The following is a 15,951-nucleotide window of genomic DNA, read 5'->3' as shown; positions in this document are numbered from 1 at the left end:
TGAGTGGCTCAGAAACATATTTGCATTTTTTTTTATTTTTTTTTATTTGTGCTGTGTAATTGTCATCCCATTCAATATACAACATGTACAGAGAAAATTGTGAAGATATTTTTGCAGGTTTTTAGAATTCGCGCTCGCCAGAAGTGGGCAAAATATACGAAAATTAATGTACCTCGAAAATGTTTGCATTTGCTGTAAATTCTCACTGAGAGTATTGCAGTGAAGTGATCAGACAGGATTTCTTAATAATATCTGGGCATGTGTAACATTTATAAAAATGAGACCAACACTGTAAGATTTCCATTCAGTACTAATCACTTCATAGAAATGAATTCATTGTTGTTTAATAAAAACGTGTATGTTTCTTCTTCTTCCTCTTTTTCTATGGGGGGGGGGGGTGGAGGGGGGATTTAGCTTCTTGTCCTTTTTTGTTTTTTCTTTTTCTCATTAATCTTCTCTTTTAATATTTTGGTATATAAGTATACAAAAACAAAATATATGATTAACACCCTTCCCCTTCTTCATGATATTGAATTTACCCCCTCTGATTTTGAAGATATTTCATAAAAGTTTTTGTACTAATTGTTAAATTGATTTTGCAATTTTTTTTCTTGCCTTGCAGAGCACAATGAGACGCTCCAAAATCAAGCCCAGCATCAACTTAGCATCGCGGCGTTCAGTTTCTTCAACCCCGCAGCCAAAAGAGAAGTCCGCTCCAGCCGCACCAAAGTTAGGAAGCCCTCCAGTGGTAGGGCCAGTCCCCTCGGCGGCATCTGTTACAAGAGATGGTAGCTGCCCAAATAAAGCATTGGTGGCAAAGGACAACTCCAACAAAGGGTTGGATACGGCCAAAGCAGTCAACATCCAACCAGATGGAAACATTCAGAAAGTTAATGAGCAGGTATTGTCTGCTGGGAATGGCATTTGTAGCAGCTAAGAATTTGTGTGTGGATGACTGTAAGGCATGAATGTTTTAATGCCTGCCTTTTCAGAGAATAAACAAGAACATGAATTAACTTAAAAGGTTCCTGTAAATGTATGTTGACCTCTATTGATGCCTTTTGGTCTGTACATAACCAAATCGAGAAATACTTCGTGAAAAATATATATTATAATATATTTTTTCTTTATTTTTCTCATTTTTTCTGCACCTTGTTAAGCCCCCCCTAAAAAAATCTTCCAGATTATTTTTATTCATATTCCAGTTGTGACATTATCCTCCTGTAACACTTGAGCTGAAAGATAGACACAGTTTTGTGCCTTACCATTGTATTCATTTAGATAATTCAAAAATTGTGAGTAACATTGCATAAAAATGAACATGTGATGCTGTTTTGTGTAAGCACAGGTATCAGTAATAGCAACGAATGGTAAGGCACACAATTGAGACTGCATTTGTTGCTGCACTTGGTTTGAATTTGTAACAAGAAAATCATGGTGAGCCAATAAAGATATGCAGATATTTCAGTTGAGTGATACTGCATTGAAACATGTTGTCCTTCCAAGATTTGGCTGTTTTAATTTTTGAAAAACATAGAATTCTCAGGCATTAGGAAATGGCAAAGGAATCATTTGATACCACAATGATGTGCAAAATATGAAATTAAGAATAGAATTGTGATGAATATTACAGTGATTTGATAAGCTGTGTAATTGTTAATGCTATGATTGACTTGCTTGAGATATCAATTTTGTAAGTACTTTGCTGTCAAACTGTTCCAGATACAGAATGGAGTCAGTGAGGGCGAAAACATCCCACCACCCTCTGTGGAAGTGCAGCAAGCCAGTCACAAGGGGTCAGTTCCCGCCAAGACGAAGGAAATTCAGCCGTCCGTCCAGTCTTTGGTAGCCCCGTTGTCATCGTCTCAGTCCCCCACCTCCAAGGAGGCCATGCCACCTCCGGACAGCAGTGGCAGCACTGGAAAGAGCACACCAGCGGCCACACGAAGGAGAAGGTTTGCCGCTGTGCCCAACCTGGGCCAGCCGCGGTTGAAGAGTGTGGCGCCCAAGGTGCAGAATGCTGACCATGCAGTGGGACGCCAGGGACCCAAGCCAGGGGACCAGACCAAGGACCTCGAGGGCCAGGAAGGAAGGACAGTCATGGGACCCCCTCCTGTGCAGAGAGTGCTAATGGCATCCAGTGCACAGAAGAAATGTAAGTTAGATTAAGGCTTCTTCTCACTTCACCACACAGCTGACTTTTAATCAATGGTATCAAAGAGAATTGGTATAATATTTTCTTTCAAAGAACACATGTGATACAGTTTTCAGTTTATCTTTTGTATAGTGGACTTTTTCAGAAGACCTGAAATCCGTTACAAAAGATTAAAATGATGGGCATACCGTATTCGCCGGCGCAAAGGCCGCAGCGCCGTATAAGCCGCACCCCCGATTTGTGCAACGCAAAAAAAAAAAAAAAAAAAAAATACTGAAAAGAAACGTGAAAACCTGATGCTTGAAGACAAATGATGAAGACACTTTACGGTAAAAAAATACTTAAATTTTCACGGAAATAAACAAGTGAGTACCATACAAAATACGATGTTCTCGCACGATTGTCACACACGTAGATAAACTTTTTACATCGTTCAATCGAAAAACTCAAACAAACACTCGAACAAAAACTCACCTCCAAATTTTTGCCAGTGAGGTAATAACTTAACAAAAATGAACAAAACACGCTCAAAAGTACGATTGTACTCTGAAAATAATGTGTAATGATACAAAAGCAAAAGAAAGAAAATGAGGGAAAGGGACAGGAGGAAATCTAACGCTAGAGAACATACACCACAGGTGTGTGAGTTGCTAGTCGATCGAGTCACATTGTACAGTGTAATAGCATAGACAGGTGGTTGTCTCTGTACATGCAAGTCTATAGACAGATACATTGTAATATAGTAGACAGGTATTCATGTAATAGACAGGTGGTTGTCCGTACAGTCTATAGACAGGTACATTGTAATATAGTAGACAGGTAATCATGTATAGACAGGTACTACGGTACATTGTCATAGACAGGTTCATTGTAATAGACAGGTAATCACGTAATAGGTTCTGACAAACACTTTATTACTCATTATTAGTTAGCACAGCGCTACGCTTTGAGCTTAAGTTTTATTTTTGCCTCACCAAAATTTCATAGAAAAGACAAAGAGGACATACTGATGAGGAACAAACACGGAATGCAGCTTTGCTTGTAAGATTTATATACCGGTATTCATATCATCGGGGGATGGTTGCCTCCTTGGTTGCCTATTGTGTAGTCCCATACATGCATAAATGTGTTAGTTTTTACTCCCGATTTGACGGGTTGCAGAGACCAATTTTGGTTTTGCCGCCAGATAGGCCGCACCCCGACTTTTCACTTTTATTTTTCTGAAAAATACTGCGGCCTATACGCCGGCGAATACGGTATAGTATTGTGTGTCATGGTTTCTGCCAGACTCTAATATCAAACTATAAAATGACATTGCATGCAAATACATTGTTTATTATCTGTTCCCTTCCGAGGAAGGATATAAAAAAACAAACGCCCTTTTCTGTTTGAACGGCTTAAATACCCCAATACAATCAACATTTCAGCAGAGTAGAAAGGGAATTTTACGCTCGTCCTGCTTTCCACTCTCTCCCCACCCCCCATATAGCTGAATCTTCAAGGCTGCATGCATTGACCCCAGGCACCGTCAAGCCAGCAGGAAACATAGAAGACACAGACTCAGGTGCTGCACAGGCTTCCCCCCAAACCACACCCTCATCGCAACCCACACCAGCTGGAGATGCCTCAACGGCTGTCACCACCACAACTACTCCCAGCGTAGGCGGGCAAGAGGGTGAAACCAGGCGCCCCGCACCCCAGCAGAGCTCTCTGCCCAACGTGTACACCAAGAAGCTCAAGGAACTCAAAGATCAGATGGATGAAGATGTGAGACTTCTTCCCTTCTTGATCTTTGTGTAGGACGCAATTTCCTGCATTCCCTGCTGTTGATACTTGTGTAGGACACAGTTCCTGCATTTCTGTCTGTTGTTCTTTTTGTACTAATAGGACACAATTTCCTGCATTCCCCGATACTTGTGTAGGACATAAGGGGGGCTCCCAGACCCCCCTCCAGATCTTGGCCGTTGATCGCGCGATCGTGACGAAAATTGGCGCACACATTGTCTGTGACGTAATCTAAAATATGGTGAAGTTTATTTGTTAAAAAAAAAAAAATTATGCTAAAGTATGCTAATTTATGCATAATGATGCATGAAATCAGACTATTTGGTATAAATCACTAAATGAAGCTCAAAACAGGCACATTTTTGTGTAAATATTCCTTTTAGTGTCCTTTAATAGCAAATGTTAGAGAAAAAAATTGTGCCCCATCAGAAAAATTTTTAAAGTATTTTATTATTTTTTTAATTTCTTATGTATTTCTTTGTTTGTTCAACTTGTTGTTTTTCATTGTTTTTTCGATGAAATTTGTCTGCACAATTTGTTCCGAACATGAAAATATGTTGATAATTGATTCTAATCACTAAAACCCCCAAACAATCATGCTTTTATGAAATTTGCATGTACAATGTAGGAGGAAGCACAGTTTGCATTGAAATTGTACATGAATTCACATTTTTGAGCAATTTTTGGTGTGACATGCATGTACATATTTATGCGTAACTTCGGAACCGCGCACCCAGGCATCGCAAATTTGGTGTCGAAAGATGCAGGAAACTCGAAAGAAAAAAGTCATGAAATATCGCGGCGATAGCTTTTTACGATGGCAATACATCGCGCGGAACGTCCCCCCCCCCCCCCCCCCCCCCCCGGCCTAGTTAGGGTTAAAGCCAATTCCAATATGTGTTAACTTGAGTTGTGCATTCAGTGAGGTGTAGACCTCACATTCACTATCAATGATTAGGGAGCTATGAGAGTTGGATTGCTAATCAATAGTCTTTTGTAGTGAGAGTGTACAATAGAATAAAAGAAGGGGCATTCACCACTTGCATTTGTGCTAAAAGTCACGCATTAGTTTATTAGTAGGCAGTAGTGCCGCACACTTGCACTTTGCCATAACAGGAAACGGGAAGTTTTCATCAAAATGCTCCGTAATGTCTGTTTCAAATTGTTGCATTCTTGCTTTCAGGCCCATCTGTGTTATGTATTCTAGAAACTGCAGACATTGTTTCGATCCTTGCTGCAGAAATGACCATCTTGCCTCATTACATTGGCAACTCTCAATTTTAATGTATCCTAAGTGCATATCCTGAATTTGAAAAAAGATAAGAAGGAACTGCTTGAAATTATGAAATCTGCACACACACAAAAAAAGAATTACAAAAAGTTTCAAATTTGAGAGAGAAAGATAAATTTTTCTGAAAATGTGCCTCCAGTTTTAAAAATCAATCATATATTGTAAAATTAATAGGGTTTTTGAACTTGTACAACTGTAGCAAAGAATTGTAGTAAGGAAATACAAACTAATAAGGCTCACTTGAAAGATAATTTTGTTACTGTGAGGTATGAAACATTAATAATAAATGGCAATGATTGTGATGAAAGAAATACAACTGTAAACTGCAGGAATGTGAATTCTTAAAATTACTGTGTAGTCATGTACATTGCATGTTGAGATCCTGACATCATCCTTTGCCTTGCCTGTGTTTTAACTCATGTATGTTTGATCTGTTCATCCGTCCATCCGTCTGTCTGTCTGTCTGTACAGACGCCGTCCAAGAGGAGGAAACGGTACGCGAGGAGCAGCAGTCCCGACCGGACTAAGATGACCATGAGTGACCTCATATACTACAACCCAAAGACCAATCGTATGAAGTAAGGTTCCCTTATTATGCAATATTTGAGCACCCACTCAAAAATTTCCATGATGCTTAGTCCATTCTTACCTCATTAAATTGATTTGTACTTGTCATAGAAGTTCATCATTGTTATTTTTTTTTAATTACCTGTCACATTTAAAAAATGATAGGTGCATTATTCAGTGAACTACTGAATTTTATGAGAGATATGTGTGCAGTTCATAATGTAATCTGAAAAGACATGTTTACCAATTTATTCAAATTCTATACATGCCTTTATAACAAAGATGTTTCCTGACATAGCGACAGATGATACAAGCAAAGTGCATTCTAAACATTGAAGTGCAGTGGTTATGTACAGCTTATTTCACGGCTCATAGAGGAAAATATGTATAAATTTAAGATGCACTTACTGGCCGTATTCAGTGTCTAAATGAGAGCAGCTTTATTTTATATCGTAATGTACTGGATGTGTTACCTCTTCAGCAGCAGTATATGAAAGAGTTCCTTTCCAAAATTTCATTTTTCGTCAGATTGGACTTTTTGACAGAAACAAATTCATTATTTGTTGTTCCATACAGTAAAATCTTCAAATGATTGAAATTCTTGTGAGAAAATGGAGAAATGGGAGATGAAAGATGAGTTTTGTTCCAAAAAGGTGCTTAATCCAGGAGGATCCAATCGGGAAACCTGTGCGTATGCTTGACCGCACTTTGACCCCCAGCGGAGGACTAGGTTGGCTAGCTTTCCTGTCTGTGTAGCTTTCCAGATAACCCACATATTTCTTGATTATTTGCTGTGAAAGATTTAATTTTCCTGCATATAGATTCTCCAGAGAGATGGAGGAAACAGGAGAATGTTTAGGGGTAACAAATCATCCCAGAAAAATACACAAAGTCACTAAAAACTAGTGAACAAAACAACATTTACATGTTGTACATGACTGTGCTACACTTTTTTGTTCCAAAAGTTTTGTTCCAAAAGATGCTACATCCATGAAATAAAAAAAAATAGTACTAATTTCTTTAAAAATCAGTGTACTCACGATTTTTTTTTCTTCTGAGGCACATTTTCTTTATCCCATTATGGGGTACTATGAAGGGACATAAAGTCACTTCATAAAAACATTTATAAGCATGCATGCAAAATGAAAATTCATGTTTTTCTCTGTACCATCAAAAGTGAATTTAGCACCTTTTTGAAAGGAACTCTTCATTATATGTAACAACTTTTTTGTTTTCCTGTGGCAGGATGTCAGAAGCGGAGAAGTTGAACAGGAAGGCCAAGGCTGAAAACAACACGAAAAAGAAAGTCACGTTTGCTGAGTAAGTTTTGCCAATTTTGGGACCGGAAGAAAGTAGGGTGATGTGGGTGAAATAGAAAGCGATGTTTTACATGGCACAGATTCAGAATTTATTTAACTGTTATTATTATTCTTATTCTTTTCTTTACCATTTCCTTCTACCCAATTAAGAATTCATGCAGACTTGTTCAAAAATTTGTTATAGGAAAACTTTGTGCAATAATGAAATCTCTTTATCTGTGTTGTTGATAACAGAGTATGTCTGTACATCATACCTGCAGACAAACTGGCATTGCAGATACTGTATGTGCCGAATATTTCGCGAGGTTTTTATTTTTGCGAATTTCGTGAGTCGCGTGCTGTTTGCGAAATTAAAGACGCGCGAAAATATTGACTCTGATTGCGTGTACGTTTCTCGCGAGGTTTTTATTTTTGCGAATTTCGTGAGTCGGGTGCTGTTCGCGAAATTAAAGACGCGCGAAAATATTGACTCTGATTGCGTGTACATTTCTCCGTTCAGTACAGGACTCCACGATGGCGAATTCAACCACTCGCGAAACTGTCCGGAATTCCTGATTCGCGAAAATTTAGACTCACGAAATATATGGCATATACAGTACACTCAAAGCAATATTTGATTTTTTGTGTACCATGGTTGAAGAACTGATATCACTAAAAATTTAGTGATTTTGTTCATAATTCTAATGCATGAATGGATTTAAAAAGAAAATGTGATCCTGCATCACAAACCAACAAAATGTCGCCAGACATGGATTCTTAGATAAGGACAGATTTTGAAAGAGCAGACTCTGTGCTTTAACCCGTTGAGGACGAGTTCCGAGTATACTCGGGCAGGGGTCTATGGATAATGCGTGTTGCAGCAAAATCAGTCCGTCCTCAGCGGGTTAAAATGATGCATAACTCAATACAGTTGGACTGTCTTAACCTCTCTAAATAAAGGAAAGAAAGCACACACTTTGGAAAACTATGTACTGAGAAAAGAGGCTTTGAAGTTTAGGGTTTATTCAAGTGTTTAATCTCACCAAGGTGTGCTCTGTGCAATGAATGGGACAAAAGACAGGATGTAAAACTCTGTGACAACCACAATGAAGGGATTATCAGATTAAGCTGAAATTTTCTACACTCCATTAAAGCTCATTCAAGTCAAGACTGATACCAACTTTCAATGGAGGACTTAGCACTATCCTATCAAAAGTTAGCAGAGTTGAAAGTGAACTGTGTGTAAAGGGTTTTAATTATGGAATGAACATGGGCCTCTAAGACATACCTAATCACACTATTCTAAAAAATAGTGTTCTGTAATAACTACTACAAAGACTATTTCCCATTTGTTTTATAGACCCAAACTTTAAAATTACATAGAAGAAGAATTGGCTCTGACTTTCAGAAAATATTAAAAAAACTGAAGATTGACTAGGTTCACCCATTTCACCTTTTTTGAGTTATGCGAATCAGGGTGTGTGACTTTTTTGGGTTTTTTGTAGTTGTTGTTGTTTTTTACTGCACGGTTAGAAATGGTTTTGGTTATTTTGGAATGTCTTCAATATTTTACCCCTCATGACAATAGGGAAGATGAGGAATCCATCGATGATGTGGACGGTGATTCTGCCTCTACTGACCCTATGGCGCCACAGGTCAAGATTGGCCCCGACGGCAACATCATCATTGACCAGAGCACGTTGACCGTGGAGGCCTCACCGGCTAGGGCATTCGACATTGGCGACACGGAGATCGTGCACGAAGACTCGTCCAACACGACGTATTCCAGCTTCCTGAAACGCAAGCGGACGCCAGTCTGGAAACCGAAAGGTATCCTGCATGCATGCACTCAGTTTCTGTGTTCTGCGTCGCGATATGAGAAAAATTCCTTCAATTCTTATTGTGATCCATTTCAGAACTGAGCTTGAGATGGCATGGTCCAATGCCCAGACATCAAATCAGAGCAAATAAATTCCATCTTTAACATTTTACCAAGTGATTACAGTGTAAGGTCATTCATCAAGACATTCAAGTGAATCACCAAAACGTGTAAAATATCTGCACAATATCAATGCATAATACATTTTTTTTTTTCCCACGATGTTTATGTACATAATATGTGTACGTTATCCATACTGGACGTCCCAGTCAAGCTTTTCATAGCTTATGACGATCCACACAAATGTATAATAATAATAATAATAATAATAATAATAATAATGTGAAGTGCAGTAATGCTATCTCTTGTGTAAAGTGCAGTAATGCTATCTCTTGTGTGAAGTGCAGTAATGCTATCTCTTGTGTGAAGTGCAGTAAAGGCTATAGCTCATGGAGTGATAGTATTACTGCATTGTGGTTTACAGGGCAACTCATCCACAGTTTATACCTTTGAATTTCCTTTTGCCATGTTCCATGACTGTGACTTCTAAGCTAATTCATATGGTGTGGACACTTTATGTGCAGTCAACCTCACCTAAGATGGTCCTGCACAAGTCAAAAAAAAAAAAAAAAGTGTTTTAATGGTAGTCAAAGACAAATTCTACCCTGATGGATATACACATGTGTTTATTCTATTGGGTAAGTCAAAATTCATGTAAGTCAGAATTTTCTCCAGTTCCTTTGTATATGACTTAGACAAGGTTGACTGTACTTATTTAGTCGTTTATGACTGCATAACACTTGCATGTGGTAGATTAATACAGTCGTATCAGCACAGTAGATGGTCCATTGTCTTGTGTTCTGAACAGAGACGGCAAGATTCTACAAGGCCCTGAGTGCCGTCGGAACCGACTTTGGCACCATCACGGCGATATTCCCGACCCGGAGTCGGGCGGAGATCAAGCGAAAGTTCAAAAGAGAGGAGAGACTCAACAGGAGGAAAGTTGATGCAGCTCTCTGTAAGTAGCAAGTGTTATGTCAAGCCTCTAAATCACTAAATTTATAAGTGATCCTTAACTTGGCAACTCATTTTGATGATGTCCCTGTTCCTCTTTCAGTTGGCATTCTTCTTCTTCTGCATTTTTGGCAGTTTTTGTAGTTTCTTTATTTTTTCTAGTTTTGTGCAAGTTCACTGAATGGAGCATGTCATCTAATCTTCCTCCAGTCTAGCATTTTGAAACTTTGGAGTTGGCAGTTGAATAAGGACAAGATGATAATATCTGCAGCAAAATTACCTCAAGATTTGATTGGATAAGGAGGGCTCCACATTAGCAGTGGCCCGGTGGCCCAAGACCACTGAAAATTTATGTTGGGCCACCAATTTTTCAACTGGTTATCTTTTGGTGGCCTAGCCAAGCACTTAAGATTCGAAATTGATCATTGTGTTTCCATTTATTTGGGGCCACTGCATTTCTTTTTCAGGCCACAAGAATTTCAGATTTAAAGATTTTAGTGGCCTGCATGGGCCACCAGAGAGAAAAAAAAAAGTAAATGTCTAGCCCTGGATAGGGCATATCAGTGCCGGCTTAAAACGAGGCATTATACCAGTGTTTATTTACTTGTCTTGGAAAAGGAATGTGTACCAAAGAGTGTTTGAAAAGTAGCAGTGAGAAATGTTTTCACCCCACCTTCACTGTTATGTGATTTTAAAAGATTGTTTATGAACTCATTTCCTTGTAAATGTAGTAGTGTTCATATTTCAATGCTTCCGTCCTTCAAAGTTTGTAAGACTATTTGCTGAGAGTTCTTTAATTAAAGAAAGGCAAGTTAAAAAGTCAACTCTGATTTAAACGTATGCACTTTCCTGGCTGGGATTGACTTTTGTTATGAATATTTTATTCTATGAGGTGAAATTTCATCTCATTTAATGAATAAACAACCAAAATATACTCAACATTATGTTGGAGTTAAAAATGAATCTCCTGACTGCTCAGAAGGACTATGGCTTCGAACCCCGTTCATCACAGGCACAAATGCACCTTAGGAATTATTGTGTCTATCCATAGAAAATTGGCAGCTCTTTGAATAATTATAGCCAGTTGGAAATCCAGCTCCTGAAAACCTGTGATGTTACTGTTGTAAACTTCTCCAGAATTGCATAAAAAGGGCCCCCTAAACATGCCATGATTTGATGCTGTGGCAAGTTAACTTCCGTTCGAGATCCTCAGCATTGCACTTGGAAATGAGATACCTAACCTTTCAGGACACACCTTCTCTGGATTCATATACACATTTGTATTTACCACCGGTTATTTTGTTCGTTTGTTTTTTGTTTGTTTTTGTCGGTGTTCACAGCGGAGCGCAAGGAGCTGGATATGTCTCTCTTTGACCCACCTTCAGATTCTGAGGAGGAGGAAGAGGAGGCAAGCGGGATGACTTCCAAGAAACGCAAGTCTGCGAAAAGGAGTAAGTTCAGCATCTTGTACATGTGTGTCTTTTCTAGCAACCTCCTCTTTTTTTGTCTTTTTTTTTTACCTCGTAGTCCATAACACAAACGCCTCATCCTTTTGGACAAGGAACAAGTGCTGCAATTAGAATGAATGTAAACTGAAGTAGCCTATAGTCTATCAAAATTAAGTTGCTCTGTCAGGAATGTGTCGGAGGGAAAATGAAACTTCAGCTGGGCACTGATAACTTCAACAACTTCTACTTCTCAAAGCTCTGTCAATCTACACATTCCCTCGAGGCCTCAATACAAATCTTCCAGGAACAGGTTGAAAGTTGAAGTAATAACAAGGTGAACACTCTTCTGCCTTTGCTTCCATTATCAAGTCACAAGATGTACTCTTACTTATCCCACAGAACAAAATCTCTTGCCCTTTTTGATGAGCAGGAGACAGTAACAGTCGAAATCAGCATGGGCTCCTGTGGTTTGAATCCCCTTTCAATATTTGACACTAATATCATTGGACAGAGTCATTTAAAGGAGAATGAAATGCCAATATATACGTGGATTTAGTGATTACAACACTATTAGTAGAACACATCAGTGATGTTTGAGGAAAATCGGACAGTCCATTCAAAAGTTACAGATTTTTAAGGTTTTTAGTGCCATCATTGGATGAGAAGACTGCAGCTCTTTGCGATGTCAGTGCAAGACAACGATACAAAAAGATGTTAAGAAGATTAAACTGATATTCTCTTTTCCAGCAAAATTAAAGACCACTTGACTTACTCTGCAGAAAGCTGGGGAAAAATAATGCCCTTGACATATTTCAGTAACAAGTTGAGTGAATTTGGACTTTACAGAAAAGGTGAAATTTTGTGGAATCTCCCTATATTTTCTTCATATTGTTGTCCAGTACTGATATCACAAACTGTAGAAGTCTTGTCATCCAGCGATGGTGGCATAGAAATTTTAAAATGTCTTAACTTTTCAATAGATTGTCCAATTTTCCTCAAACTTTACTGATGTGTTCTACTTATAGTGCTGCATTTACTCACTCCAAATGTTTATTTGGCTTTCATTTCCTTAAAATGAATACTAGGTTCACCTCAATTTAGCAGTGCAGGTAGTCACAACAGTTTTCAGTTATTTCTTGGGTGAAGAAAAGTTTTCTTTTAAAGTGCTTGCAAAATTTGATGGCATTTCAGGTAGATGTGATGGTATCATTGTTTTGTGTGTGGTTTTTGTTCTTTGCTGTTTCTTCTACAGAGCAAGTGGGGAAGGCACAGGCTGATGAACCAGTTGGTAAGGAGGATGGAAGTAAACCAGATGACGACGTCATTGAGACAATGTCAGTGAGGTCCCAGGACTCTGATGATGAAAGTGAGGATGCCCTCGCTAACATCCTGAGCACCACGCGGTCTGGACGTCAGCCCAAGCCGCGGACCTCTTTCACCATTGAGATCCCACCTAAGCAGAATCGGAAACGCACCCGAGCATCGCCAAGCCAGAAGCCGAGCGCCATCGTGTATGACTCCTATGCAGAGCACAGGCTCAAGCGCTTGGAGAGAGAGCGGGAGGCTACACTCAGGCTCAAGATGTTGGCTGGCTCCTGGATAACTAGGGAGGAAGCGGAGGATGGGATGGATGATGCGAGAAGTGAGGCCACCTCAGACATGACGAGTGAGGTCGCCAGTGAGAAGGGTAATGAGGAGGAAGAAGAGATTGGTTCGAGAGAGCCAGCTGGTCCCACCAGCAACCTGGAGCCAACGAGGATCGTGGGAATGCCTGGACTCGGTGCGGGTTCTGCCAACAGTTCTTCCCTTCCTGAGAGTGCACCAGAAACAAATGCTGCAGTGAGCACCAGCAAGAAAGTCATGCTGATGATCACCACTCCGGATGGCAGACAAACCATTGTGCAGGTTAACCTGACGTCTACTCCCGAATCTTCAAGAGCACAGCCTAGTGTCGTAGGGGTTGCTAACCAAAGGGGCCGCATTCAAACTAGTCCTGCTACAAGTGTTGCTAGCACAAGGGATGTAGGAGCGCAGAGAGTAAGTCCTACCCCCAGAGAAATTGGAGAGTACCCGAGCACCAGCAGGTCATCAAGCCCTCTGTCCAGTCCTGCTACACGCTTGACCACCCTCACAAATGTTTCGTCCCCGTACCACAGAACTCCACTGCAGACTCCCAAAATCCGGACAGTGGTGGCCACGGGGGTGACCCAGCCCTCCAAACAGTCCAAGAATGTCACCGTGGCAAGGATTGTCGATGGGAAGATTGTGTTTGGTCCTCCAGAAGTGTCCCCATCCCCGCAGTCAGAGCACAGTGCAGTTGCAAGCAGGTTTGATAGTGCCTCTCCTGTGTGTGGAGATATACATACGCCAAGGGACCAGGACCTGTTGGACAGAACTCCTTTGCAAACATTGCCCAGCCATGTGTTACAGCCCCAGCCATTGCCGAACACGTCAGCAACTCTGGATAGCCCCATGGAGTCCACATCGACCCTGCCGTCCGGGGCGCTGCTTGATGAGCAGATGTCGGCGCCGCCGATGGCGATGGCAGCCGTGTCAGATCCCGCAGACCAGTTCCTGGCCGGGGGGATGCTGCCGGACCTTGGGGTCAACATGTCCTTTGACAACAACCTGGGCGTGGTCGCATACGAGGAGAGCATCGCCACCATGGGCGATCCCATCGTAGCGCAGCAGGTGGATGTTGCCAGCAGCAATGCGCTGACACAGAGAACTAGACACAGACACGAATCAAACGGACCATTCATTCCACCAATGAAGTGAAAGATGAAGCTAATCTCTCATGCAAATTGTCGCATGTGTGAGTATGCAACCTTGATGATGCTGAATTTGGCAGAACACCTCATAGTGCGGATGGATCATTCCATCGGGGAATGTTTCATTACATGCAAAACTGCCATTTCTACATTCGCGATCTGTTGAGTTTGTATTCAAGAGCATGAAGGAATGCTGGAGAAAGCTATGATGAATATGCAAGAATTTGTGTTTTACACAGACATGTTCCATGTAGGTAGTTTTTTTTTTTTTTTTTTGGATAAACATATTGTCATGTCATTGTGAAACCAAAACCTGAGTGCACAAAGATGCTGTTTGATTACTGCTGTGTATGTTTGTTTTGTTTCTTTATCTGGTGCAATATTGTTTGAAAAGGGGCATTTTTTTACTCTGTTTTTCTGATTTATAAATACATATTTTCCCCACTTTGCAAGTTCTGAAACACAACCGGTGTCAATCATATGATAATCTCAGATGATTTTGTGACCTTTGCTCGATGAACTTAACATCTAGTGTCTACCAGGAGATGGTGTCGTTCACCTAGGTGGAATTCTTCCCAAGTCCATTTTATTTCATTGTGTTACCTTAAAAAAAACAAACATGATGCCATTTGTGATGTAATGGCCTTGTGAAAGCACACAATGAATTAATATCTCAGGGTCATAATTGACCGCCCAGCTGAAAACCCACAAAAAGTCGCAGATTAGAATTCTCTATAGAGGACCAAAGTATGTCATTTGCAGAGCTGCCAACTTTTGGGAACAAAAATTAGTACTCAGCACCTCCAAAATTAGTATTTTTCCTCCAAAATTAGGATTTTTTTTTTTCTGGCCTTTTTTTAAACAAACATTAGGTATTTTAAAGCTTTATCATGTCTTAACAATGATAATGCATATAATGAGGTCAATATTTTGTTCTTAATCAAGTTTAAACCATTGTACTTCCCTTTAAATGTTCATCAGTTCAAGAACAATTTTGTCTGTACACTCACATGCAGATCTTTCTAGTTCCATGTTCTTGCTTCAACCACAAATCCCCTGTACACAATATTAAAAGGTACACTCATTTTACAGTGTAAGCACAGAGGTTCTTGCAAAAGGCTGCAATAGCTGCTGCTATAGCACAGTTTGCAGTAAAAAAAACATGTCGATATGACCACAAAAAAAAAAAAAATCTTTTAAAAAAAGTTGCAGAGGCGGTAAAAGTCAACACAGCATAATGTACATGTAGATAAGCAAGTATCCAAAGGAGTTGTAGAAGGCTGCAATACTGAACAGTCACTTCAGTCAATATTGAAGCTGAGCAAGGCTGAAACACTGCACATTCAAGTATGAAAGAGGAACCTATAAACATTTCAACTTAAGTTGTAGAAGGTTTTGAGTTCAGAAGTCTGCTGTAGCTTACTCTTTACTTGAAATTAATTCTGCACACTACAGTGTGGTCACTCCAGATAAATGATGCACTGAGTCATAATGTGGCACAAGTAAAAGACTGCAATAGCACAGCTCACAGTTTCCATGGTTACACACAGGTCAAGATGATCCAAAAGGCTCAAAAGAAAATTTGGAGAAGGCTCCAACAGTCAATACAGCATGGTGTACATGAAGAAACAGAAGTATCCACTGAAGTTGTAGAAGGCTGCAACAGTCATTACATGTACAGTCTATATTGAAGCTGCCCATGGCTCTAATAATAAATATTTATGATTTAACAAACCTATAAAA

General features: G+C 39.9%; 1 protein-coding gene across 1 annotated transcript; it reads left to right on the top strand.

Annotated features, from left to right (window-relative positions):
• The first annotated feature begins 628 nt into the window (after positions 1–628).
• Positions 629–15,944, top strand: LOC140237962 (uncharacterized). Its single transcript, XM_072317896.1, has 9 exons — positions 629–901; positions 1,723–2,155; positions 3,645–3,922; positions 5,703–5,809; positions 7,044–7,118; positions 8,685–8,926; positions 9,844–9,993; positions 11,330–11,440; positions 12,690–15,944. The coding sequence occupies exons 1-9, from the start codon at positions 629–631 to the stop codon at positions 14,213–14,215; spliced, it is 3,195 nt and encodes a 1,064-aa protein (XP_072173997.1). The 3' UTR covers positions 14,216–15,944.
• Positions 15,945–15,951: the final 7 nt, after the last annotated feature.

This window comes from Diadema setosum, chromosome 2, assembly GCF_964275005.1.
Source record: "Diadema setosum chromosome 2, eeDiaSeto1, whole genome shotgun sequence".
Lineage (NCBI taxonomy): Eukaryota > Metazoa > Echinodermata > Echinoidea > Diadematoida > Diadematidae > Diadema > Diadema setosum.
The sequence above is the reverse complement of the archived record's forward strand: the minus strand, read 5'-3'. Positions and strand labels throughout refer to the sequence as shown.

Excerpts from the sequence above, each read along its gene's own strand:
- LOC140237962 (XM_072317896.1), top strand. The coding sequence starts at position 629 with ATGAGACGCTCCAAAATCAAGCCCAGCATCAACTTAGCATCGCGGCGT. Across the intron at positions 2,156-3,644 it reads ATCCAGTGCACAGAAGAAAT|CTGAATCTTCAAGGCTGCAT; the intron begins GTAAGTTAGATT and ends CCCCCCATATAG. Across the intron at positions 8,927-9,843 it reads GCCAGTCTGGAAACCGAAAG|AGACGGCAAGATTCTACAAG; the intron begins GTATCCTGCATG and ends TGTTCTGAACAG.